The sequence below is a fragment of the Herpailurus yagouaroundi genome, unplaced genomic scaffold, assembly GCF_014898765.1.
Source record: "Herpailurus yagouaroundi ecotype Mexico unplaced genomic scaffold, PumYag 139, whole genome shotgun sequence".
Lineage (NCBI taxonomy): Eukaryota > Metazoa > Chordata > Mammalia > Carnivora > Felidae > Herpailurus > Herpailurus yagouaroundi.
In genome coordinates this window covers 29,081,100-29,101,467 of record NW_024412394.1, presented here as the reverse complement: position 1 = coordinate 29,101,467, position 20,368 = coordinate 29,081,100, and the positions used below count along the sequence as shown (strand labels likewise).

The following is a 20,368-nucleotide window of genomic DNA, read 5'->3' as shown; positions in this document are numbered from 1 at the left end:
ACATGCTATGTTTATGGTTTATGCACATCACTGATGAAATAAATCAAGAAGGTAAATACAAAAACATGCTATGTTTATGCCAATACAGTAAATGGCAATTCTCTCCAAACTGATGTAAAGATTTAATGCAAATCTTATTAAAATCCCAGCAAGATATTTTGTGTATACACACACACACACACACACGCGCGCGCACGTGTATGTGTATATATATGTATATATTTGTGTATATGTGTATATATATCTTGCTATTATCTATCTATCTATCTAGATAGATAGATAGTAAAATATAGGGAAAGACAAAGGAATTTGAATAGTTAAAATAATCTAGGAAAAGATGAATAAAGTGGGAAAAAAAAGTTCACCTGATATCATGACTTATGTAGTCACAACAATAAAGACTGTGGTATTTGTTAAGGGACACTATGGAACAGATAAAGAACCCAGAAGTAGATTCACATAAACATATGCAGCTATTATTGACAAAGGTAGAAAAGTAATTCAATGGAGGAAAGATCTTTTCAACAAATAATGCCGAGGCATTATTCATAGGCAAACATGAAACAACTTAAGTTTAATATCTAATGCAGAAATAACTCAGTATGGATCATAGATTTAAATATACAATGTAAAACTACAAAACTTTCAGAAAAACCTCATAGAAGAAAATTTAGGGGACATAAATCAAAGAGATTTGACAAGGAAAAGATAATTAACAAAAGAAAAATTTAATAAGAAAAAATAAACTAATCAAAAAAACCTATTCTGCATCTCCTTGTCTTTCTCTGGTTCCCCCCCCCCCCATGCTCTGTCTCTCAAAAATAAATACAATGTTAAAAAATTATATAACATTTTTGAAATATTAAAATTCTAGAGATAAGAAATTTATTAGTAGTTTCCAGTGACTGATTAGGGATTAGGAGTGGGAGAGAAATGGGTGGGCTACAAATGGGCAACATGAGGGGTCCTGGTGGTGATGGCAATATTCTGTGTTGTGACTATCACTGGCAACAACCTGGTTGTGATATTGTAGTAGAGTTTTGTAAGATGTTACCATTGGAGGAACTGGATAAAAGGAATATGGAGTTTCTCTATATTGTGTATCACAACTGCAGGTGAATCTACAATTCTCAAAAAATTAATTTAAAAATAAGGGCAAGAGGCGCCTGGGTGGCTCAGTCCATCAAGTGTCTGACTTCAGCTCAGGTCATGATCTCACAGTTCCTGAGTTCAAGCCCCATGTTAGACTGTGTTGACAGCTTAGACTCTGGAGCCTGGTTCGGATTCTGTGTCTCCCTCCCTGCCTGTCCCTCCCCTGCTCATGCTCTGTCTCTGTCTCTCAAAAATGAAGAAATGTTGGGGCGCCTGGGTGGCGCAGTCGGTTAAGCCTCTGACTTCAGCCAGGTCACGATCTTGCGGTCCGTGAGTTCGAGCCCCGCGTCAGGCTCTGGGCTGATGGCTCAGAGCCTGGAGCCTGTTTCCGATTCTGTGTCTCCCTCTCTCTCTGCCCCTCCCCCGTTCATGCTCTGTCTCTCTCTGTCCCAAAAATAAATAAACGTTGAAAAAAAAAAATTTAAAAATGAAGAAATGTTAAAAAAAATAAAATAAAATAATAAGAATAAGGGCAAAAGAAGACAAGGGGAGACAAGTTGGAGAAAGCAGATTGAAAAATAATAATAAAGGATGTGTCCAGGATGCTCCATACACAAATAAAATAAATTTTAGAAAAAAGGGGAAAACTTCAAACAAATAAAGAAAATTTTACAGAATTATAGAAATGTAGTATTTGGTTTAAAAGGGTCATATAGTCCCTAGTCAATAAATGTATTCTGTCAACCTCGGTGCTGAAAGTAAAGCATGAGATAAGGATTTGGCTGTAGGTTGTTTGGGAGATGATTCCTGAAAGGAAAGGGGTATGGGGGTTAGGGGTGGCAGGGAAGCCGAAAACAGAAAGCAAGAAAAAAATCAGCATAGAATGTGTAATCACTGCTGTGGACAGCTAGAGATCAACCCTATAGGGGTATTTAGATGTCCTAATACTTCAGGACTGTTCCCTGGTTTCCAGTGTTGTGATTAAGAAGTTTGAAGCCATTCTGATTGTTGATGTATATAACTTGATTTCTATCTCTATAGGAGTTCTCTAAATCTTCTCTTTATCCACAGTGTTCTTGAGTTTCACAAGGATGTACTTTAACTTTGACACACTTATGAGATATTTTCTGTGCCCTACCTCTCAGCCAAATTCTTGTTATAGCTATGGCTGCAAAAGACCGTTCTCTACAGGTTTTTAACTATATCATCTCACCTTAATGAATTTTGAGACTCTGTGTTTTATTTTGTTCTGTTTTTCTCTCTTAGGGAAGAGTTTACACATGAGTTCAAGGGTCACAATGTTAGCCATCAGCAACACTGAAAGCCACTATGTCATCGAGCAATATCTTCAAAGTTTTAAGGAAAAACAATATTTCCAGCTAGAATTCTATGGATAGCCTAGAATTCTATGCTCAGTAAATTAGTACTTAAATACAAGTTTTTAATATACAAATTTTTTAGGTATTCGATTCTCAAAAGATCTCCTCCTCATCCCATTTGCCAAGAAAGTAGAGGAAGAAATATTTCGCATACATTTAGGGAGGAAACTAAAAAAGAAAAAAAACTGTGGGATCTAGTGAACAGAGGACTGGAGCACAAAAGAATAAAGGAAACTCCTAGAATTATCATCAAGGAGATCACAGGATGAGAGCGCTATAGCAGACCTGCAGATGCGAAAGGGTCAGTTCTTTGCAGGAGAGAGAGCTTTTTCAAAAGGTTGCTTAAAAACATGATGTTTTAAAAGCATTGAAAACAATTTTAAACAACCAGAGAATAATGTGATAGAAACTTAATGATAAGTACATAGGAAATGAAGTAAACATACACATAAGACAAATATTAACTCGAGCAACCAAAGAAGTTATCAAAATGATGTTGCACAGGAAAATTAAAAGGAGAACACAGCATGATTCAGCTGTCATAGTCAGCTGTAAGAGTGTTAGTTAGGGGTATTGATGTGAACATTGCATATTTCTCTATTCAAAAACGCTGATAAAAAAAAAAAACAGGAAGATGTGCTAATGGAAACAGATTTTACCATAAGGTTAATAAAATTTAAATGTTAGGACCCCTAACTTGTGTGGAGTCTTACTAATGTGTTCATATGTGCATACATTTTTTTAATGTTTTTATTTTAATTTTGAGGGAGAGAGAGAAAGAGAGAGATAGAAAGCACAAGCAGGGGAAGGGCAGAGAGAGAGGGAGACACAGAATCTGAAGCAGGCTCCAGGCTCTGAGCTGACAGCACAGAGCCCGACGCCGGGTTCCTACTCCTGAACTGTGAGATCATGACCTAAGCCAAAGTCAGACGCTTAACCAACTGAGCCACCCAGGTGCCCTTGCAAACATTTTTATAAAGTTTGTGAAAGTAAAATATTTTTATTGCAATATGTAAAGAATATTGTTTCTTCCCATCTTGATTTCCATTGATCTTAATATCTCTCCAGTTTGATAGTGCTAGAATGACCATGGACATTTAAGATTCTGACAAAAGAGAGGTTGAGTTAGCAACACATTTAGTTTGGAGGTAATGGAATATATTTTTATGATTCCCATAATTTCTATGTATTGTAAAGTCATGAATAACTACTTAGGTATATGGATGGCTTCCAGTAATATTCCTGCTATCCATTGCAGCTGTAACATTTAATGGATATAAACCAGACTCATGATAGGTGTATTATGTAGTGTAGTACTGGAAGAATGTCTACAATTGAGGAGAAATAGGTCCCAATGCTGGACTTGAACTCATGAACCATGATATCATGACCTGAGCCCAAAGTCAGATGCTTAACTGACTGAACCACTGGGCACCCAAGCCCCTATCCTCTTGTAACATTTTTTTAATCAGAAATTAAGGTGCACAGAGATTTAAAAACTTGTCCAAAATTTACAATTAGACTCAGGCTTGAAAAAGCTGCCTGACAAACTACGAACTCTGAAAAAGACAGTGTACTATTAGCAGCATTGATTTAATTTCCAGTTAATGTATTTGTTTATCCTTTAATTAGCTAGAATGTTTTGGGTAGACAAAGTGTGCCAAGAACTCCATGCTGTCCAATTTCTCCTCTAATTCTGTAGTTTTGGTTATATGTTATCCACAGAAAGTGTCTGTTATACGTTGTCTCTACCTTCATCTATCATTAACTGCTCCATCACTGTCTTCTAAAAAACTATAGTTTTCTCACACTTTAGTTGTGCATATAGCTAAGATTTGAACAAAGTAGCACAATGTGTGTGTGTGTGTGTGTGTGTGTGTGTGTGTGTGTGTAATTCACATGAGTAATGTCAGGGAAGTTAAGTGCCCCCTCATTGGTGAAATCATAAGTAAGTATCACAGCTTGTCCTTGAACCTATGTATTCATGCTCCAAATACTATATACTTTCTAATATTCCAAAACGGTTGGCTATCAAGTCAACTAGGCTTAGCATTCAATTTAGCAGTGATTAAAGTTAGTAATTCTTAACAGATCTTAAACATATACCACACATATTCTAAATTTTTTGTTGGAATTTGGTTAGATGAGTAGAAATGATGATTTACATAAAAGTGTATTTTTTAATGAGCCATTTTACTACAGTTTAAGGGTGGTACGTATTCCTGAAATTTTTCACTTGACACTAATTTGCATACTGAAAAATTAGTTGTTGCATAATTTCAAGCAATGAAGAACAACTTGATTAAGCTTGCCATGAGTTTAAAATTTTAACTTTTGGGGCGCCTGGGTGGCGCAGTCGGTTAAGCGTCCGACTTCAGCCAGGTCACTATCTCGCGGTCCGTGAGTTCGAGCCCCGCGTCAGGCTCCGGGCTGATGGCTCGGAGCCTGTTTCCGATTCTGTGTCTCCCTCTCTCTCTCCGCCCCTCCCCCGTTCATGCTCTGTCTCTCTCTGTCCCAAAAATTTAAAAAAAAAAAACGTTGAAAAAAAAATAAAATTTTAGCTTTGTAATAACTTTTGTTATTACTGTTTTAAGTGAAACTTTTTAAAAAGTCATTGACATGTAATGGTACTTTGTTACACGACAGCTTTGATATTTAAAATTAAATTATATTTACAGCACTTTAGCTTATTTAATAATAGTTTCTATTTTAATGTGAAGTAAAACAATGTAAGTTGTATTTACAAAAGCAGACAGGTATCATTATTGTTCATGCTTCACTGGATATAGAAATTATACATTGGGGAAAATAAATTTAGTATATTGAAAATATTTCATGTAGTTAATTAATTTTTTCTCACACATTTTTCTAAGCAAATACTTGTGAATTTTTCTTGGCAAAGTATCTTAATTCAGGGATAAACCATATGTCTTAATTTTTAATTTTCTAGAGGATAGGAAATATGCTGAAAGCATTATTTACAGCATGTGATACTTTATACAGATAAATATGTCTCCTTGATAAATGCTTTTGAATATGACAATAGGAGGCAGTATTAGCTGTAAAAAAGGAAATGTATATATCTTACAAGGGGATTTTTACTAAAATACGTCTATATTTTGCAAAATATATTAGTACTTTAGCAATCATAAGTATTTTAAAATTAATATTCCTTTATGTAAAATCATGCATTAGCTTTTTTTATGTGTCAGACACATATTTAGTATCTAGAAACACAGAAATGAATGAAACATCCAGCCTTTGAGTAGTTCACAATCTAGCAAGGAAATCAACCTGTAAACACATAATCAGAGAATGCTATGATGATTATTAGCTCTGTGAGGTGTATACAGAGTAATCCCTGAGGAGAGATAGAAGGTGATATTTAAATTAAACCTATTTAATAGCTACATGGGAGTTGAAAATGATGGATGTTTCTCAGTCAAGAAAAAGAGTTTGTTCAAAGGTATGAATAGCAAAGAAAGATAATCTGAAAATAGAAAAATTAAAAGCTCAAGTTGCTATGTTTTAGTCAGAATTTGAAAGGAATAGAAAATTAGAGTCTAGAACTAGTCTATCTTGGGGACATCAGAGAGCTTCTAAGATTTTAAGATTTAAGATAGACTTGACCAATACACGTGCTGAAAAGACCTGTTATCAGTAGAAAGAATTGAAAGCAGAAAGAAAGAGAACAGGAAATCAAAATTGGAATAAAAACACAAAATTTCATGGAGACCAATAAAAAAGACCTACAACAAATGAAGCGTGAGATGTGCTGGAGACAATCAAGAATTATTTTAAAAATATATTCAACAACACTCAGTGACTAATGGATGTGATAGGTGACAGATACTAACCAATGATGTGTCTGAAGTTGTTCCTGTGTGACATATTAAAGAATATGGCCAAACGAAAGCTAAAATTATGTATTGAATTCTGAAAGGTAGTCTGAGCAAGAAATAGACATTTGTAAGTGATCCATGTTAGGCATTGTGAAATCAAAAGAGAGAAGGATAGTTCAGAGTGGAAAAGATGCTCAAAGACATAACTGTGGGGCACCCTGACGGTTTACTGGGTGTGCAAATGAGTAACAAGTTAAATAAAATAGTGACATCCAATGGTATGAATTTCAAATGCAGGTTTGAAATGTCAACTGCAGGAGAAAGCGAAGGAAAAGGAAAATTTTCAAGTGTGCTCTCTTAAATAAATAAGGCCAAAATCCTGTGTGAGATTTTTTTTAAGCCTAACCATAGGCGATTCCATAGGACTTAACTGCCAGGTCTCACGGTGCAAGACTGTCCTCTCCACACAAAATTGAACTACAGCTAGGGCCCTGCGGTAAGTCTTAAGGAAGTTACAGTTAAGGACACAGGTGCCCCCTGGTTGAACATGCTCCTAAGCATAGCTGCTTATGTAGCCCACATGCCTCAATTTGGAGGCTACCTTGTGGGGGCTTTCAGTGGAGGCCTCTTTCAGTTGCCTCTGCTTTATTATGGGGAGGTGAGATGCCTTGAAAATACCTTTCTCTACTTTGACTCAGTACTTGGTACTTTTCCACTTTTACCCTTTTCCTCTCAGATCCAGGTTCATCGAGTCTCAGAAGCCTTTTATTCAGGTATACCCTGGCAATGAGATGATTCCCCAACCTAACTGAACCTTCACTTGGTGTGGTTCTGTGGGTATAAATGGAACATTGATGGTGTGGATGCTTTATTCCTGGTTTCTTGCTTATAGTACTGCAGCTAGTGCATAAAGTCAGAAAGGTTACTTTAATTTGGCTTGCCATTTTCATCAACCAGTTCTCTCCAGCTCAGCTCTTGACAATATGTGGGTACAAGAGCACAGGCCCAGGATGGACGTGGGTTATCTGGAGGGAGTTTCAAAGCAATAAAAGACAGCAGGTTGACACAGTGTAAACCTTCATTAGAGGAAGTTATTATTTACTGCTCTATCAGGAGAGGACTATTAAAAACATAAAAACTGTGCATTAACATTTCTGTAGCTTTCCATAACCCTATAAACTTCTATAACCACTGGCCTCAGGACGAATGATTTCGTACACAGTTTCCATCTAATGAAGGAGGAATGGTGTGCTAATTTTTTTTTATCATATAGATTTTGAGTAAAATGTGTTTTTATGTGGACAGTAGGGGCACTCTTTAATATTAATTTCATTTTGTAATATATGTCATCTTTACTAATTAGTTATTAATGCCATATTTCATTTTCTGAAATAGAGACAAATTGAAGGACAAACTTTCTTATGATCTTTGTGTGCTTTGGTGACCAACTTATTGCCTGACACATTATAGGTGATCAATATGTTATTATTGAATGAAATTATTCTCTTATGTACTATGAAAAAATAACAAAACAATAAAACCACTTTAAACTATAACATAGAATCATGTGCTAGGGATAATGTTGATTTTAGCCATGATATTCACAATAACATCTATCAGTTGTTTTTAAGCCCTAGGCTATGCCACTTCTGCAAACAAAAGCAGCAGATATAGAAATAAACAGAGCTTACATTTGATCCTTCGGATTCAGCTCTCCTTAAGCAGAGAATTCCTTGGGCATTCACTTTTATGTGCCGGATTATTTCCTTTGTCACTCTCTCTCTCTCTCACAAACTTTTAATTACATTTCCATCAATTTCTATCACTTGATACTGAATAGGTACTGATTACTCTACTCCGTCAAATAGGAAAAGGTTAGTTCTTTGCTCATTTTATAAGTACTATATTAGGCATAGAGAAATTGTTTCTTTACCAGGGTCTTGGAAGTAATGAAAAATAAAAATAACAAAACTTATATGTAGTTTCCTAAGATGCAGCATGACTTTTCTAATACTTGTCTCAATATCAATGCTTCTTTGTTGCTATTTTATATTAAAGGGAACTTCTACCAAAAGAGACTTTTAAAGTTGAAAGAAATTTCTATTTTTGTACTGTGCATTATAAACAGAAGATAACTTCAAGTTCTAAGAACTAATGTCTGATAAGAATATCTGTATTTACAGAGAAAGACAGATACCATATGTTTTCCCTCTTATGTGGATCCTGAGAAACGTAACAGAAACCCATGGGGGAGGGGAAGGAAAAAAAAATGAGGTTAGAGTGGGAGACAGCCAAAGCATAAGAGACTCTTAAAAACTGAGAACAAACTGAGGGTTGATGGGGGTGGGAGGGAGGGGTGGGTAGGTGATGGGCATTGAACAGGGCATCTTTTGGGATGAGCACTGGGTGTTGTATGGAAACCAATTTGACAATAAATTTCATATATTGAAAAAAAAGAATATCTGTGTTTAAAATAGAGAGCAGATATCCTTGTTGAGATGTCAACCTGGACACAGGCCTCCACCTAGTTACTCTCTAGCCATTCCCACCCTGCCTATAACTGAAATGACAAATGAAATACAAAATGGAGAGAAACCTAAACAAACATGAAATTGGGGAGTGTTTTCTCACCATGTTAGAAGTATTAAACAATTGTTTGCTATGTAGAGTGTAAGGAAACAAAATAATAACAAATTTATGTCTTACTTTTTATCTGAAAAGCATGTCAGGTCAAATGCTGGCAGAGTGCCATTTGTATTCATAAGATGAACCATGGGAAAACTGGGAGTGAGTTTTCCACCTTGGGAATGCCACTGGGAAAACATTCTGGGTGCTTTAATCCAGAAAAAGGAGAGTGCATCTGGCAGGGTTTATTCTTGGCTTAGACTTGGAGCCCTCTTGGAACAGAAGGCTCTGACAGGCAAAATCAGGAGATATGCTGTAGTTGGCTCTCAAGAAGTCAGATATTCCAGGCAAGCACGAGGGACCCTGCTGAGGCTGACTCCTGGCTGCCACACCACCCATTGAAAAGACACACATAGGCAGAAGGCAAAATTCCCTGCCGTGACTGACGCTAGTGTTCCAGCTCCACACCCCACTTCCCAGCTCTCCCTAGTTTATAGCATTTCTTTTCTAATGTGGTAAAAAATCTCTAAATTATATCTAAAATTTTCTTTTCTCACCTCGTATGTCCTTAGACATTTGCACTAGGACCTATATCAATCTTTGACAATCCAATCTCAACTTGAATTTGCTATTAACTCTTATTAACAATGCATAGATTTCATTCTACAAGTGTGAGCTAAGAAAATAACATCATACCTATTAATAGTGTTGTTCTAAGAAATAGGACAAATTAGGATTTTATACAAATTAGGATTCATCTTTTCAAGAGATCTATAAAGAGAAAACCCTAAAGAAAGATTGCTTTCAAATGAAAGAGTCACATGGTGAATTGGAAACTGCAGTACTCAGCAAACAACTGTTTTTATGCTGCAAAAAAATATGATGGTAAAGTAGGAAATAAACGTAAGAAATTCTCCCAGCCCCAGAATTCAGAGCTAATTGTTAGGGAGCAGATGAGAATGGTAAGAAAATGAACAGCCCTGTGGTAGATAAATGAAAGAGACCACTCCATACTTGTATTTCTTTTTTTTTTTTTTAATTTTTTTTTCAACGTTTATTTATTTTTGGGACAGAGAGAGACAGAGCATGAACGGGGGAGGGGCAGAGAGAGAGGGAGACACAGAATCGGAAACAGGCTCCAGGCTCTGAGCCATCAGCCCAGAGCCTGACGCGGGGCTCGAACTCACGGACCGCGAGATCGTGACCTGGCTGAAGTCGGACGCTTCACCGACTGCGCCACCCAGGCGCTCCCATACTTGTATTTCTTAACTAAGGTAGTTGGAACAGGAGGGAGAGAAAATGTTCAAATAAATGTAATGAGTGATTCATTGTGGAAAACCAAATCAGAAAATAAAAAAAATTAAACAAAAACAAAAACAACCTTATTACATTAAAAATATCTATATTTAATAATAATATTTAATAATACTTAATAAATATCTATATTTATATTTAATCTATATCACCTATCCTTTTCACTCTATAAAAATCATCACACTGAATATATCCAACATAGAAAATATAAAACACTTATGAATAAAAATTAGATTCCCAGCAAATGCCACCTTCCTCACTAAATGCCAATAGATATTGATTCTGCAATGTATTTTATTTAAAAAAAAAAAGATTATAAACCCAAAATATTATACCTGTCCAAGTAGTCATTCAAGTTACTAGAGACACAAATGCTATTTGGGGAGAAGGAACATTTCCAGGCATACTACAGCTGATGGAAATAAAAATAAGATGAAAAAAATTAAGTATATATGAAAGGTGTTTTTATTTTTAACGACTAAATATTCTATTTTAATGGAAGTGAATCTATTTTAATGGATGTGATTAAAAGATAAAATAGTTTAAATATTGGGTATTAAACAGAAAATTATTAAGGTCACTATATATTTAAAAATTATAAAGTGAAGGAAACTATTAAAGTAATTACATCTACTAAGATAAAGATTATACTGACACTGTGCTCATTTTACATTTATATTTCTAATAGAAAATAGCAGTCAATATATGAAGATAACCATATACGTTATGTTAGATGTATTTTAGAAGGAAAAAATTATCATTATAATAACCACGTAATATATTCCTCTCAAAAACATGAAAGACTGAGAAAGGGAAATAAATGACTATTCCCTTTAGTTATTAGTGTATAACATATTTAACATGTAAGTCAGCAATTTATTATTATATCTCACATTATGTGGCTTAAAAGAATTCAGTGGCTCATCTCTGCTCCATCATGTTTGTTTCCACAGGTGGGAGAACTTCAACAGCTAGGAACCAGAACAACTGGGGTCTGACCAGACTTCCATCTTCTTTCTCTCTATGTCTCTCTTTCTCTTACAGCCTTCTCCCCTTGCCTACCTTAGACTTTACACAGCATGGTTACCTGAAGATACTTACACTACTGATGTGGCAGTGTAGGGCTCTGACAGAAAGGCAGCAGGAATTGCCAAATCCCCAAAAGTCAAGAATGATTGCTGCATCACCTCCCCATATTCTATTGGGCACAGCAGTCACAGAGGCTCCTCTTTTTCTGAATAGGAGCGCCATCTTTGCTCGTAATCTGACACAAGGCCCAACGGAACCAAGACTTGGTCTAAGAGGATCTCTGTCACAGAGATGTTGCAAAGATTAAACATTTATGAAATATAATAAAAATTAAAACATTTAATGTGTAATTTAAATGTTGCTGAAATTTTAATTTGATATGTCATTGAATATTCAATTGAATTATAGTGTGTTTCTTTCCTCTGAATCTACTCCTGAACATGCTTGTGTGTGCATGCCTACTTGCTCTCTTCCTTTTCCTCTCTCTCTCCTTCTCACACTCATGCACACATACGCATCACACATATCCATGAATATTTCTTATCTCACTCATATTCTGGGACGCACATACTCAAATATCAGTGCATCCTAAAGTAAATAATAGAACAGATAATGACCTCTCAAAATAATTTAAAGAAAATTTAAAATTAGATTTCATGTATATCCATGAATATTTCTCATCTCACTCATATTCTGGGACACACATACTCAAATATCAGTGCATCCTAAAGTAAATAATAGAACAGATAATGACCTCTTAAAATAATTGAAAGAAAATTTAAAATTAGATTTCAACTTAAAAATAATTAATAATAACTTATAGAATGGCTTAATGTATCCTGGAAGTTTATAAAAAAAAAAGATTTGATGAACATACTAAATCCTAAATAACTCAAAATAAGAGAAACTGCAATTGAAGGTGTTTAGGAAAGGAATACAGTAACATTCAGTAACTTGCTTGTAAAAAGTTATTAGATAAACTAAAAGCTCCATTGCAAGTAAATGTATCACAAAAAATCCTATTGTCATCAAGTAAGAAAAAAAAAAAAAACTAAGCCTTCAACTTGCAAAGTACAATAAAATGCAGCAAAGTATACCCGAAGAATATTGAGGTAAACATTTAATAAAAAGAAACCCATGCTATTTCTATGCTATGGAAAATGATAAGAATAATAAATAAATAAGTGGTTATTTTAATGGGCACATTAAAAAAATCTTCAAAAATCTAACAAAGGGGGGCTCCTGCGTGGCTCATTCAGTTAAGCATCTGACTCCTAATTTCGGCTCAGGTCATGATTTCCCAGTTGTGAAGAATGAGCTGCACTGGGCTTTGTGCTGAGCATGAAGCCTGCTTGGAATTCTCTCTCTATTCCTCTGCCCCTTTCCCCCACTCACATGCCCTCTCTCCCTCTTTCTCTCAGTCTCTAAAAAAAAAAAAAAAAAAAAAAAAAAAAAAAAAAAAAAAAACTAACAAAAATATTATAAATGTGACACAATATAAATAAGATATATGGAGAATCCAAAATATTAAAATCAGTGCTGTTCTATACCATCAAACTTGAAAAGATAATGGAATTGATGTTTTCTGTTAAAAAAAAAATTCCAAGATTATTTTGCAGAAATTCTGAACAGAAAGTAATTAAAAAAAAAGAAAACTGAAAAATAAAACTTTCAAAAATAATTTAAATTCCAGAGAGTTATACATGTGAATTCTAGCAACAGTTTATTCTATATTTTTAAATGATACTAGAACACAGGGAATGATGAAAGAGTTTGATTGTTGTGTAAGTCTATAAAAAGATGACAATTCAAACTCTAAAAATTTTTTACCAGTCTTACCTATGGTATAATGCAAACATGAAAGCAAAGTATTATAAAATTAAAATGAGCACTGTATTATAATAATATTAAGTAATATTGTATAACTACCTTAAAGGAAATTAAAAAAACATACAAAATATCTTAATAATCTGTAACTAGTATTCAAAACTTCTGTGGATAGGGAGACACTAAGCATAACTTTTAAAAATTAGTTTACCAAAGAGGTTTTGTAAATTCAGTGGCTCTACTTCCTGTGACATTTGTACCTATTAATCATTAGCAGAGATTGACTGGAGACTGTGTCTAAAACCACTTTGTTTGTGGATCTAATAAGAGAACTCCATTAGGTGTTGCATTTGCAAACTGAATCTCCCAGTTAGCTTACAGGTGAAAGGCTCTGTCTGAAATGGAGTTCCCCATTGAATACATATTCATCATTGATAATAGAGAGCTTTTAGCTCTCAGCAGTCGGCAGGAAAAAAAAAAGTGATGTCTGAGCAATATTTATATGGCTTTCCTTCTTATGCATTTTATCATTTGCATTAAAATAATACAGTTGTAAAATACAAAGTAATTCTAATAATTGGCACAGTTTCACATGAAACAATCCTATAAGTCAGACTCAAGGTGAAATAAAACGTGATCTAGAAATATTATCCTCTGCAAGATAAAGTCAATTAATTCCTATGGGGAAAGCATTCAGGTGGCCATTGTGGTAAATCTGCCTACAATATCAGGAGGAATTTGAAAGCCTTAGGTGATGCCTTTAGAAAAGGTTAAAATAAGTCCTCACTTTTACCTTTCAGCAAGTTTAGCATTAGTACCCAGGCTTAATAATTTCATTCATATGTCTTGACTAGTTCTGCCTTTTTTACTACAAGATTTTGCGTGTGTATGAGAGAAGTGATGGAAACTATTTTAATGATTATTATTTTCAGAACTGTGTATGTCTAATTCATGGACTGACCTGTCTATATATTAAAATTACAGTATATGTCAGTATACAAGAAGGAGGTAAAATATGGAATTGCACAGGTTTTGGAGTATTTATTCTTTATCTTTTTTTTGGACAATGTCCAAGTTCGTCAGCACTAAAATGTTGCATGAGAAGAAAATTATAATGATGTTTGCTGAAATATCTTTATAATGTTATGCATCACTAAGCAAAATATCTTATCACATTCTAAATGTATTTCTGACTCTGCTCTCAAGAGTATATCATAAATAAGGTTCTCTTTGTAATGGCATTCAGAAAATCCACCTAGTGCTCCAGAGCTGATGAATAACAATAAAAAGTAACAATTGCTTACCTATTGTCTAGTGTGTTAAGATGAAGAATTCATCCTATACACCTTCAATATAGGTACCAAAAGAAAGATACAATGACACTGGAAAAGGAGCCACAGAATACCTAGTTATACTAAATTCATTGAATTATATTGTGATATACTTCAATAAAAGGGAAATATATATGAATAAAATTGAATTTAGTACAACATAAATAGAAAGGCCCATTTATAGTACATGTTTTCAATCTCTTCAGTTATTTAACTGATTAAGTGATAGAGGATAACCAATAAACAAAGTATATATGTAATTTCTCTAAATTTTTACATCACTAATTTTTCATTCCAATCATTCGACATTTATACAGTTGACTTTTGAACAACATCGATTTGAACTGCAAGGGTCCACTTATATGCAGAATCTTTTCAAGAAATACAGTACAGTACTGTAAATGTATTTTCTCTTCCTTAGGATTTTTTAATAATATTTTCTTTTCATTTATTTACTTTATTGTAAAAAAACAGTATGTAAACATATAACACACAAAATAAGTGTTAATTGACCATTTATGTTATTGGTAAGCCTACCCTTTGGCAGGAGGCCATTATTAGCTAAGTTTTAGGGGAGTCAAAAATTACATGCAGGTTTTCAACTATATGGGAGTTGTCACCCCAAACCTCGTGTTGTTCAGGGATCAACTGTACTGACCTTATCTCTTAGATACAATAAATAAATGATAGGTGATAAATAGAATGATTGATATCTGCTTTTTATCTAGAGGAAAATATTTCTGGGAGCAGAAACTTTGTAGCCTAGTAGCTATCTGAATGTATTATGTACAATGTTAGATCAAAATACAGTGGAGCTACAGTGTAGCATAAGATGGAGCCAATGGTGATGTAAATAATCCAAACTCTTTGAAAGATAAATGGATACAAACCCATAGCTGAAGTTTTAAGTAATATTATGTGGATTAGGATTAGATTAAAGGAATGTTGGGGTACATATTTTTGATGTGTGTATGTGCATATGTATCTATACATATATATATACTTAAACAACAGATATTATAATAAAAATATGCAATACACAAAGGATTCTCCTACATGGACACTATGATAATGATGCCCTTTTATAATCTATGATTCACAAAACTATGAATAGATAAGAATTACACTTGTGAAAATGGAAGTAATAATTATGGGTGTCAATAGCATTCCATGTTAGGCAGTTGTTAGGTGGCCCCCAAGATTCCCACTCTGTTGTGGGAACCATCCTGCATGGTTCCTTCCCCTAAAGTGGGACCTAAACTTGCAAATAGTATAGAACAAAATTTCCCTGATTAGGATCTCGCTGAGTTGACTCTAAAGTAAAAAGCGATTATCATGAGTAGGCCTGACCTAAGCAAGGGAGCTTTGGAAAGTGGGTAAAAGTCAAAGAGTCATACCTTGTTGGCCTGAAAGAAAGCAAACATCCATTCTGTGACCTATGAGGTTACATGGCAAGGAACTGCTGCAGTCTCCAGGAGCTGAGTGCTCCCCAGCTGATCACTAACAGAAAATGAAGAACTCAGCCCTACTGCTCATAGAAATGTATTCTACCAAAAAGGTGAATGAGCTTAGAGGAGAACTCTGAGCTTCAGACTTCATGGCCTGGTCAACATTTCTTAGGGGGGAATCAAATTCATATTGGATATTTCTCTTTTGTTTATTGAGGCATAAATGATGTGTAATATTAGCTTAGTTTCAGTTCTATCACATGACTCAATATTTGTATACAGTATGAAATGATCACCACAATAACAATATTTTTTTTTCACTTTTAAGCTCAAAGTCAAAAACTGTTAAATTTGAGTAATGTTTGTATTGCTCATGGTCCCTTAATTAGAATATGTTATTAAAAATAAGGCAGTTAAGAGGCTTTTGTTTTTGTTTTTGGTTGAGGAATATAGAATTGAAGAAAACACTATACCTGGAATAAAGTCATAAAATTTATCTTGCTCATTTTATTTCTCTTGACCCTGTTATCTTCCTTCTCTTCTGAGGCACTATCAGCTAGCTGTAAGAATGACTCTTTTTTTGAGACAATTGGAAGTCTTATTGCTAGAATGGTGAAAATACCTATTGTTTTACAAAAATAAATCCCACAACTAGGTGGTGTGGAGTGACAACAATTTTTAAACCACCCACAATACTTTGAGGTGGCTGGGCTTTGCTGTGTGAGTAGTCCTTCTGTATAAATGTAGCTACACTAAGGTGAGGGCTCCACTGAGCAGGAGCATGCAAGGTGGCTCACTCACAGTTCGGTTGTGTTTGAGGGGATGTTTGGAAGGATGGCTGAGCAGGGATTCTGGGGTGGTTGGTCCTTTGTGGAGTATTTAAGCACCTCCTCTCCCTGTGGCCTTCCCATGTACTTTATCCAGGATTGTCTGCCCTCTTACATTACAACTTAGAACACCGAAAAGTGCAAAAGTAGGAACAGCCAGGCCTCTTCCAGGCTAAGTCCCAACATTGGAGGAGCATTACTCCCACTTCCGGGTAGTAGTTACAATAAAGTGCCAGTTCAGTTTCAGAGGGAGAGGACATGAATGCTACTTCTCAGGAAGAAAAGTGGCAGGAGGACTAACGAAAGATTTCTAGCCATTGTTAATCCACATACATGAAAAGTTATTTTGAAAGACATAAACCAAAAACTTCTATGTACTAGACCCATTCAGAATAAGAATAAATAATGCAGTGATTTTTTAGAGTCAATGTGGTCTGTCTGTATTCTTATACATGACTAGTCAAATTAGATTCCATGGAATTGGATGAGGAATATTATTATAGTGAGAAGGCATCTAAGTTACTGATGAATCATGTACATTTTCTTCCTTTCCTCCTTAAATACGGTTGGGCTTGTGTAATTATAAAGCCCTAATGATCTAACACAGATATTCCATTTCATTTATATGATTAAGTACTAGTAAAGTACTTGATATAACTGAGATTCAATTGGTCAGCTATTTTTTCTCACTTAGTCTATTTTTGTCACTATTCTTCCTCAAGGAATAAGTTATATTTAAAAGTTAAAGAAACATTGACTTTGAGAATAGAGTACAGCATGAAACATCTACATTAATTGAGAGCTGGCACATCTTCGTTTGGGTGTCTCTTAAGCGCTTAAGAGTTGCTGGCAGAGTAAGAATTCAAGAAGTAGTTGCTGAATTTATATGAGTAAAACTGAAATAGTAGTTATTAAGAAGACAGACTTAGATAAGTTTCAAAGCTTACTTTGACCACTTTTGAGCTGTATAAACTTGTTTACCTGTTTACCTGTTAGATTTGAAGTTATTCACTTAAAATTTTGAGGAGCTTTGTAGACCATATTGCAATAGTCAAATTTATGCCACCCAATGAAGCCTCTTTGGGCCCAGCCACTTAGGATGTCACTGGTGATATCCCTTCTTTCAACATTGTCCAATTAAATACGATTCAATTTATACATTGATAATTATTGGTTAGTGTGTGATTAGTTTAATTAGAATGGTTATATTAAATGTATATATAGATTATGTAAGTGAGGAAATCTATCTAAGGAGGCCAAGTAGAATATAATAGATGAACACATATTTTATTTTATATGACTTATACATTAAAGGTACTTGTTTATGGATAATTGAGTTTTTCTTAAGGGTCAGTCCTCACATTGGAAAGGATTACTTTGACATCATTGTTGGGAGGAGAAAACTGAATTGCAGGAAGTTAAGGTAACATTTTTATAAAGCCAATAAAAACTATGAAATTGAAATTCCACTTCAGACCTTAGAAATGCAAATTGAATTACTATTGCCAAGGAATTTAGTCACTCAAAAGATTTGCCAGTTGAAAGATTGTGATGGTTAATTGTACATGTCTACTTGGCTAGGCTATGGTGACCAATTGCTTGGTCAAACACCAGTCTAGATGTTGCTGTGTATTTTTTGCGTGGTTAACATTTAAATCCGTAGTCTTTGACTAATGCAGATTACCCTCCATAGTGTGGGTGGGCCTCATACAATCAATTAAAAACTTTAAAGAACTAAGACCATGGTTTCAAAAGAAGAAGAAATTCAGCTTTGAGACTACAACATAAAAATAACCAAATAAATGTCTTTTAAACAAAAATGAACAACAACAACAAAAAAAAACCTGCCTGAGTTTCAGGCTTGTCTGAGGATTTCAGATGCAACATTGCAGTTTCAATTCTTACTTGAATTTCCAGTCTGCCAATTTAGCCTATGAATTTTGGACTTGCTAGCCCTTACACTCAAAAAGCCAATTCCTTAAAATAAATCTCTCTCTATATTAATGTATATATCCTATTGCTTGGTACATTTTTCTTTCTTTTTTTTGGAGAGCCCTAACTATTATAGTGTTATTCCTATTTTCTCATTAAGTAAGATTATCTTGGGCAATATATACATATATGTATATATATATATATATATATATATATATATATAGCATGTTTTTCTTTTATTAATCACTGAAATTCATTCCTTAGTTAATTCAGTACCCAACAGAGCCTCTACACAATGTTTATTGGTTTATAAAATGAGTAAATAAAGTAATTCTTCAAACTTGGATTTCAATTATAAATTTTATATATCCACAGCACTTTAAAAAATTCTGGTATAAAGCTATTCATTTAAAAATAGGCTTTAACTGTAATTAGGTTAAAGAATAGACACACACACACACACACACACACACACGAGAGTTCTTTTGGATAAACCACCTTTTATTTAAAAAAAAATTTTTTTTTTCAACATTTATTTACTTTTGGGACAGAGAGAGACAGAGCATGAACGGGGGAGGGGCAGAGAGAGAGCGAGACACAGAATCGGAAACAGGCTCCAGGTTCTGAGCCATCAGCCCAGAGCCTGACGCGGGGCTCGAACTCACAGACGGCGAGATCATGACCTGGCTGAAGTCGGACGCTTAACCTACTGCGCCACCCAGGCGCCCCTAAACCACCTTTTATTTACCAATGGGCTTGCAACACACAAAATAAAATTGATATATTTGAATTTATTGTAATAATAAAAATAAACTTTGAGGTCTTACTAAAAAATAGGCACTTTATTAAGTGCTTTAGATTCATTAGCAAATAATTCTCCTACCCCACTACAACAGTTAATGACAGTTACTTTTATTAGTCCCACTTCACAGATGAGCAAACTAAAATTTTAAAAAGTTAACATTCCCAAGTGTATATATCTAGTCAGTGATAAATCTACAATTCTAATGCAAGTCTTTCTAAACCCAAATTCTTTTTTTCTTTTTAATGTTTATTTATTTTTGGGAGAGAGAAAGAGACAGAGAGAGAGACAGAGCTTGAGTGGAGGAGGACAGAGAGAGAGACCCAGAATCTGAAGCAGGCTCCAGATTCTGAGCTGTCAACACAGAGCCTGACATGGGGCTTGAACTTAGGAATGAGGAGATCATGACCTAGGCTGAAGTAGGATGCTCAAACAACTGAACCAACCAGGCGCCCCTCCTAATTCTTTTTCACATTGTATTTTTATATTGAGGTTTTATGCAAATGAAGTATTGTTGTTCCTTTGCCAACTTACACTGATAGTTATCAGTTATGGAAGTAAGGCTGATCTCTGTCTTTTAGGCTTTGTATGCTTCCTCTTCCTTTTGCTTCCTGCCATAACTCTGCTACTTTCTTGTCTATCATCTTTCTTTGCTTGTGTTTTTATCTTTTCATTACATAAACATTGAGTGCATACCAATTTCAAAACACAGGTTTCTGATGGTTTTATAACTTTTTCTTCTGACAAAAATAATAGGATCTCGATTAAAACAAGCCTAGGGAAAAAGAATGTATTGGCTCATGGAATTGAATCATGAGACACATAGAGGAGCAACAGTGGTGCTGGACCTTCAAATGTTGTCAGTTTCACTCTTGCTAGTGCCAGTAATATCTTTTTCTATCACAGACCATTTTCCT

General features: G+C 34.7%; 1 protein-coding gene across 1 annotated transcript in view; it reads left to right on the top strand.

The window, feature by feature from the left end:
• The first annotated feature begins 957 nt into the window (after nt 1-957).
• LOC121030039 (migration and invasion-inhibitory protein-like) overlaps nt 958-20,368 on the top strand; it is a 64,158-nt gene continuing 44,747 nt past the window's right edge. The window contains 2 exon segments of the mRNA XM_040474599.1: nt 958-1,115; nt 7,050-7,086. Coding sequence (XP_040330533.1) covers nt 958-1,115; nt 7,050-7,086 — 195 coding nt within the window.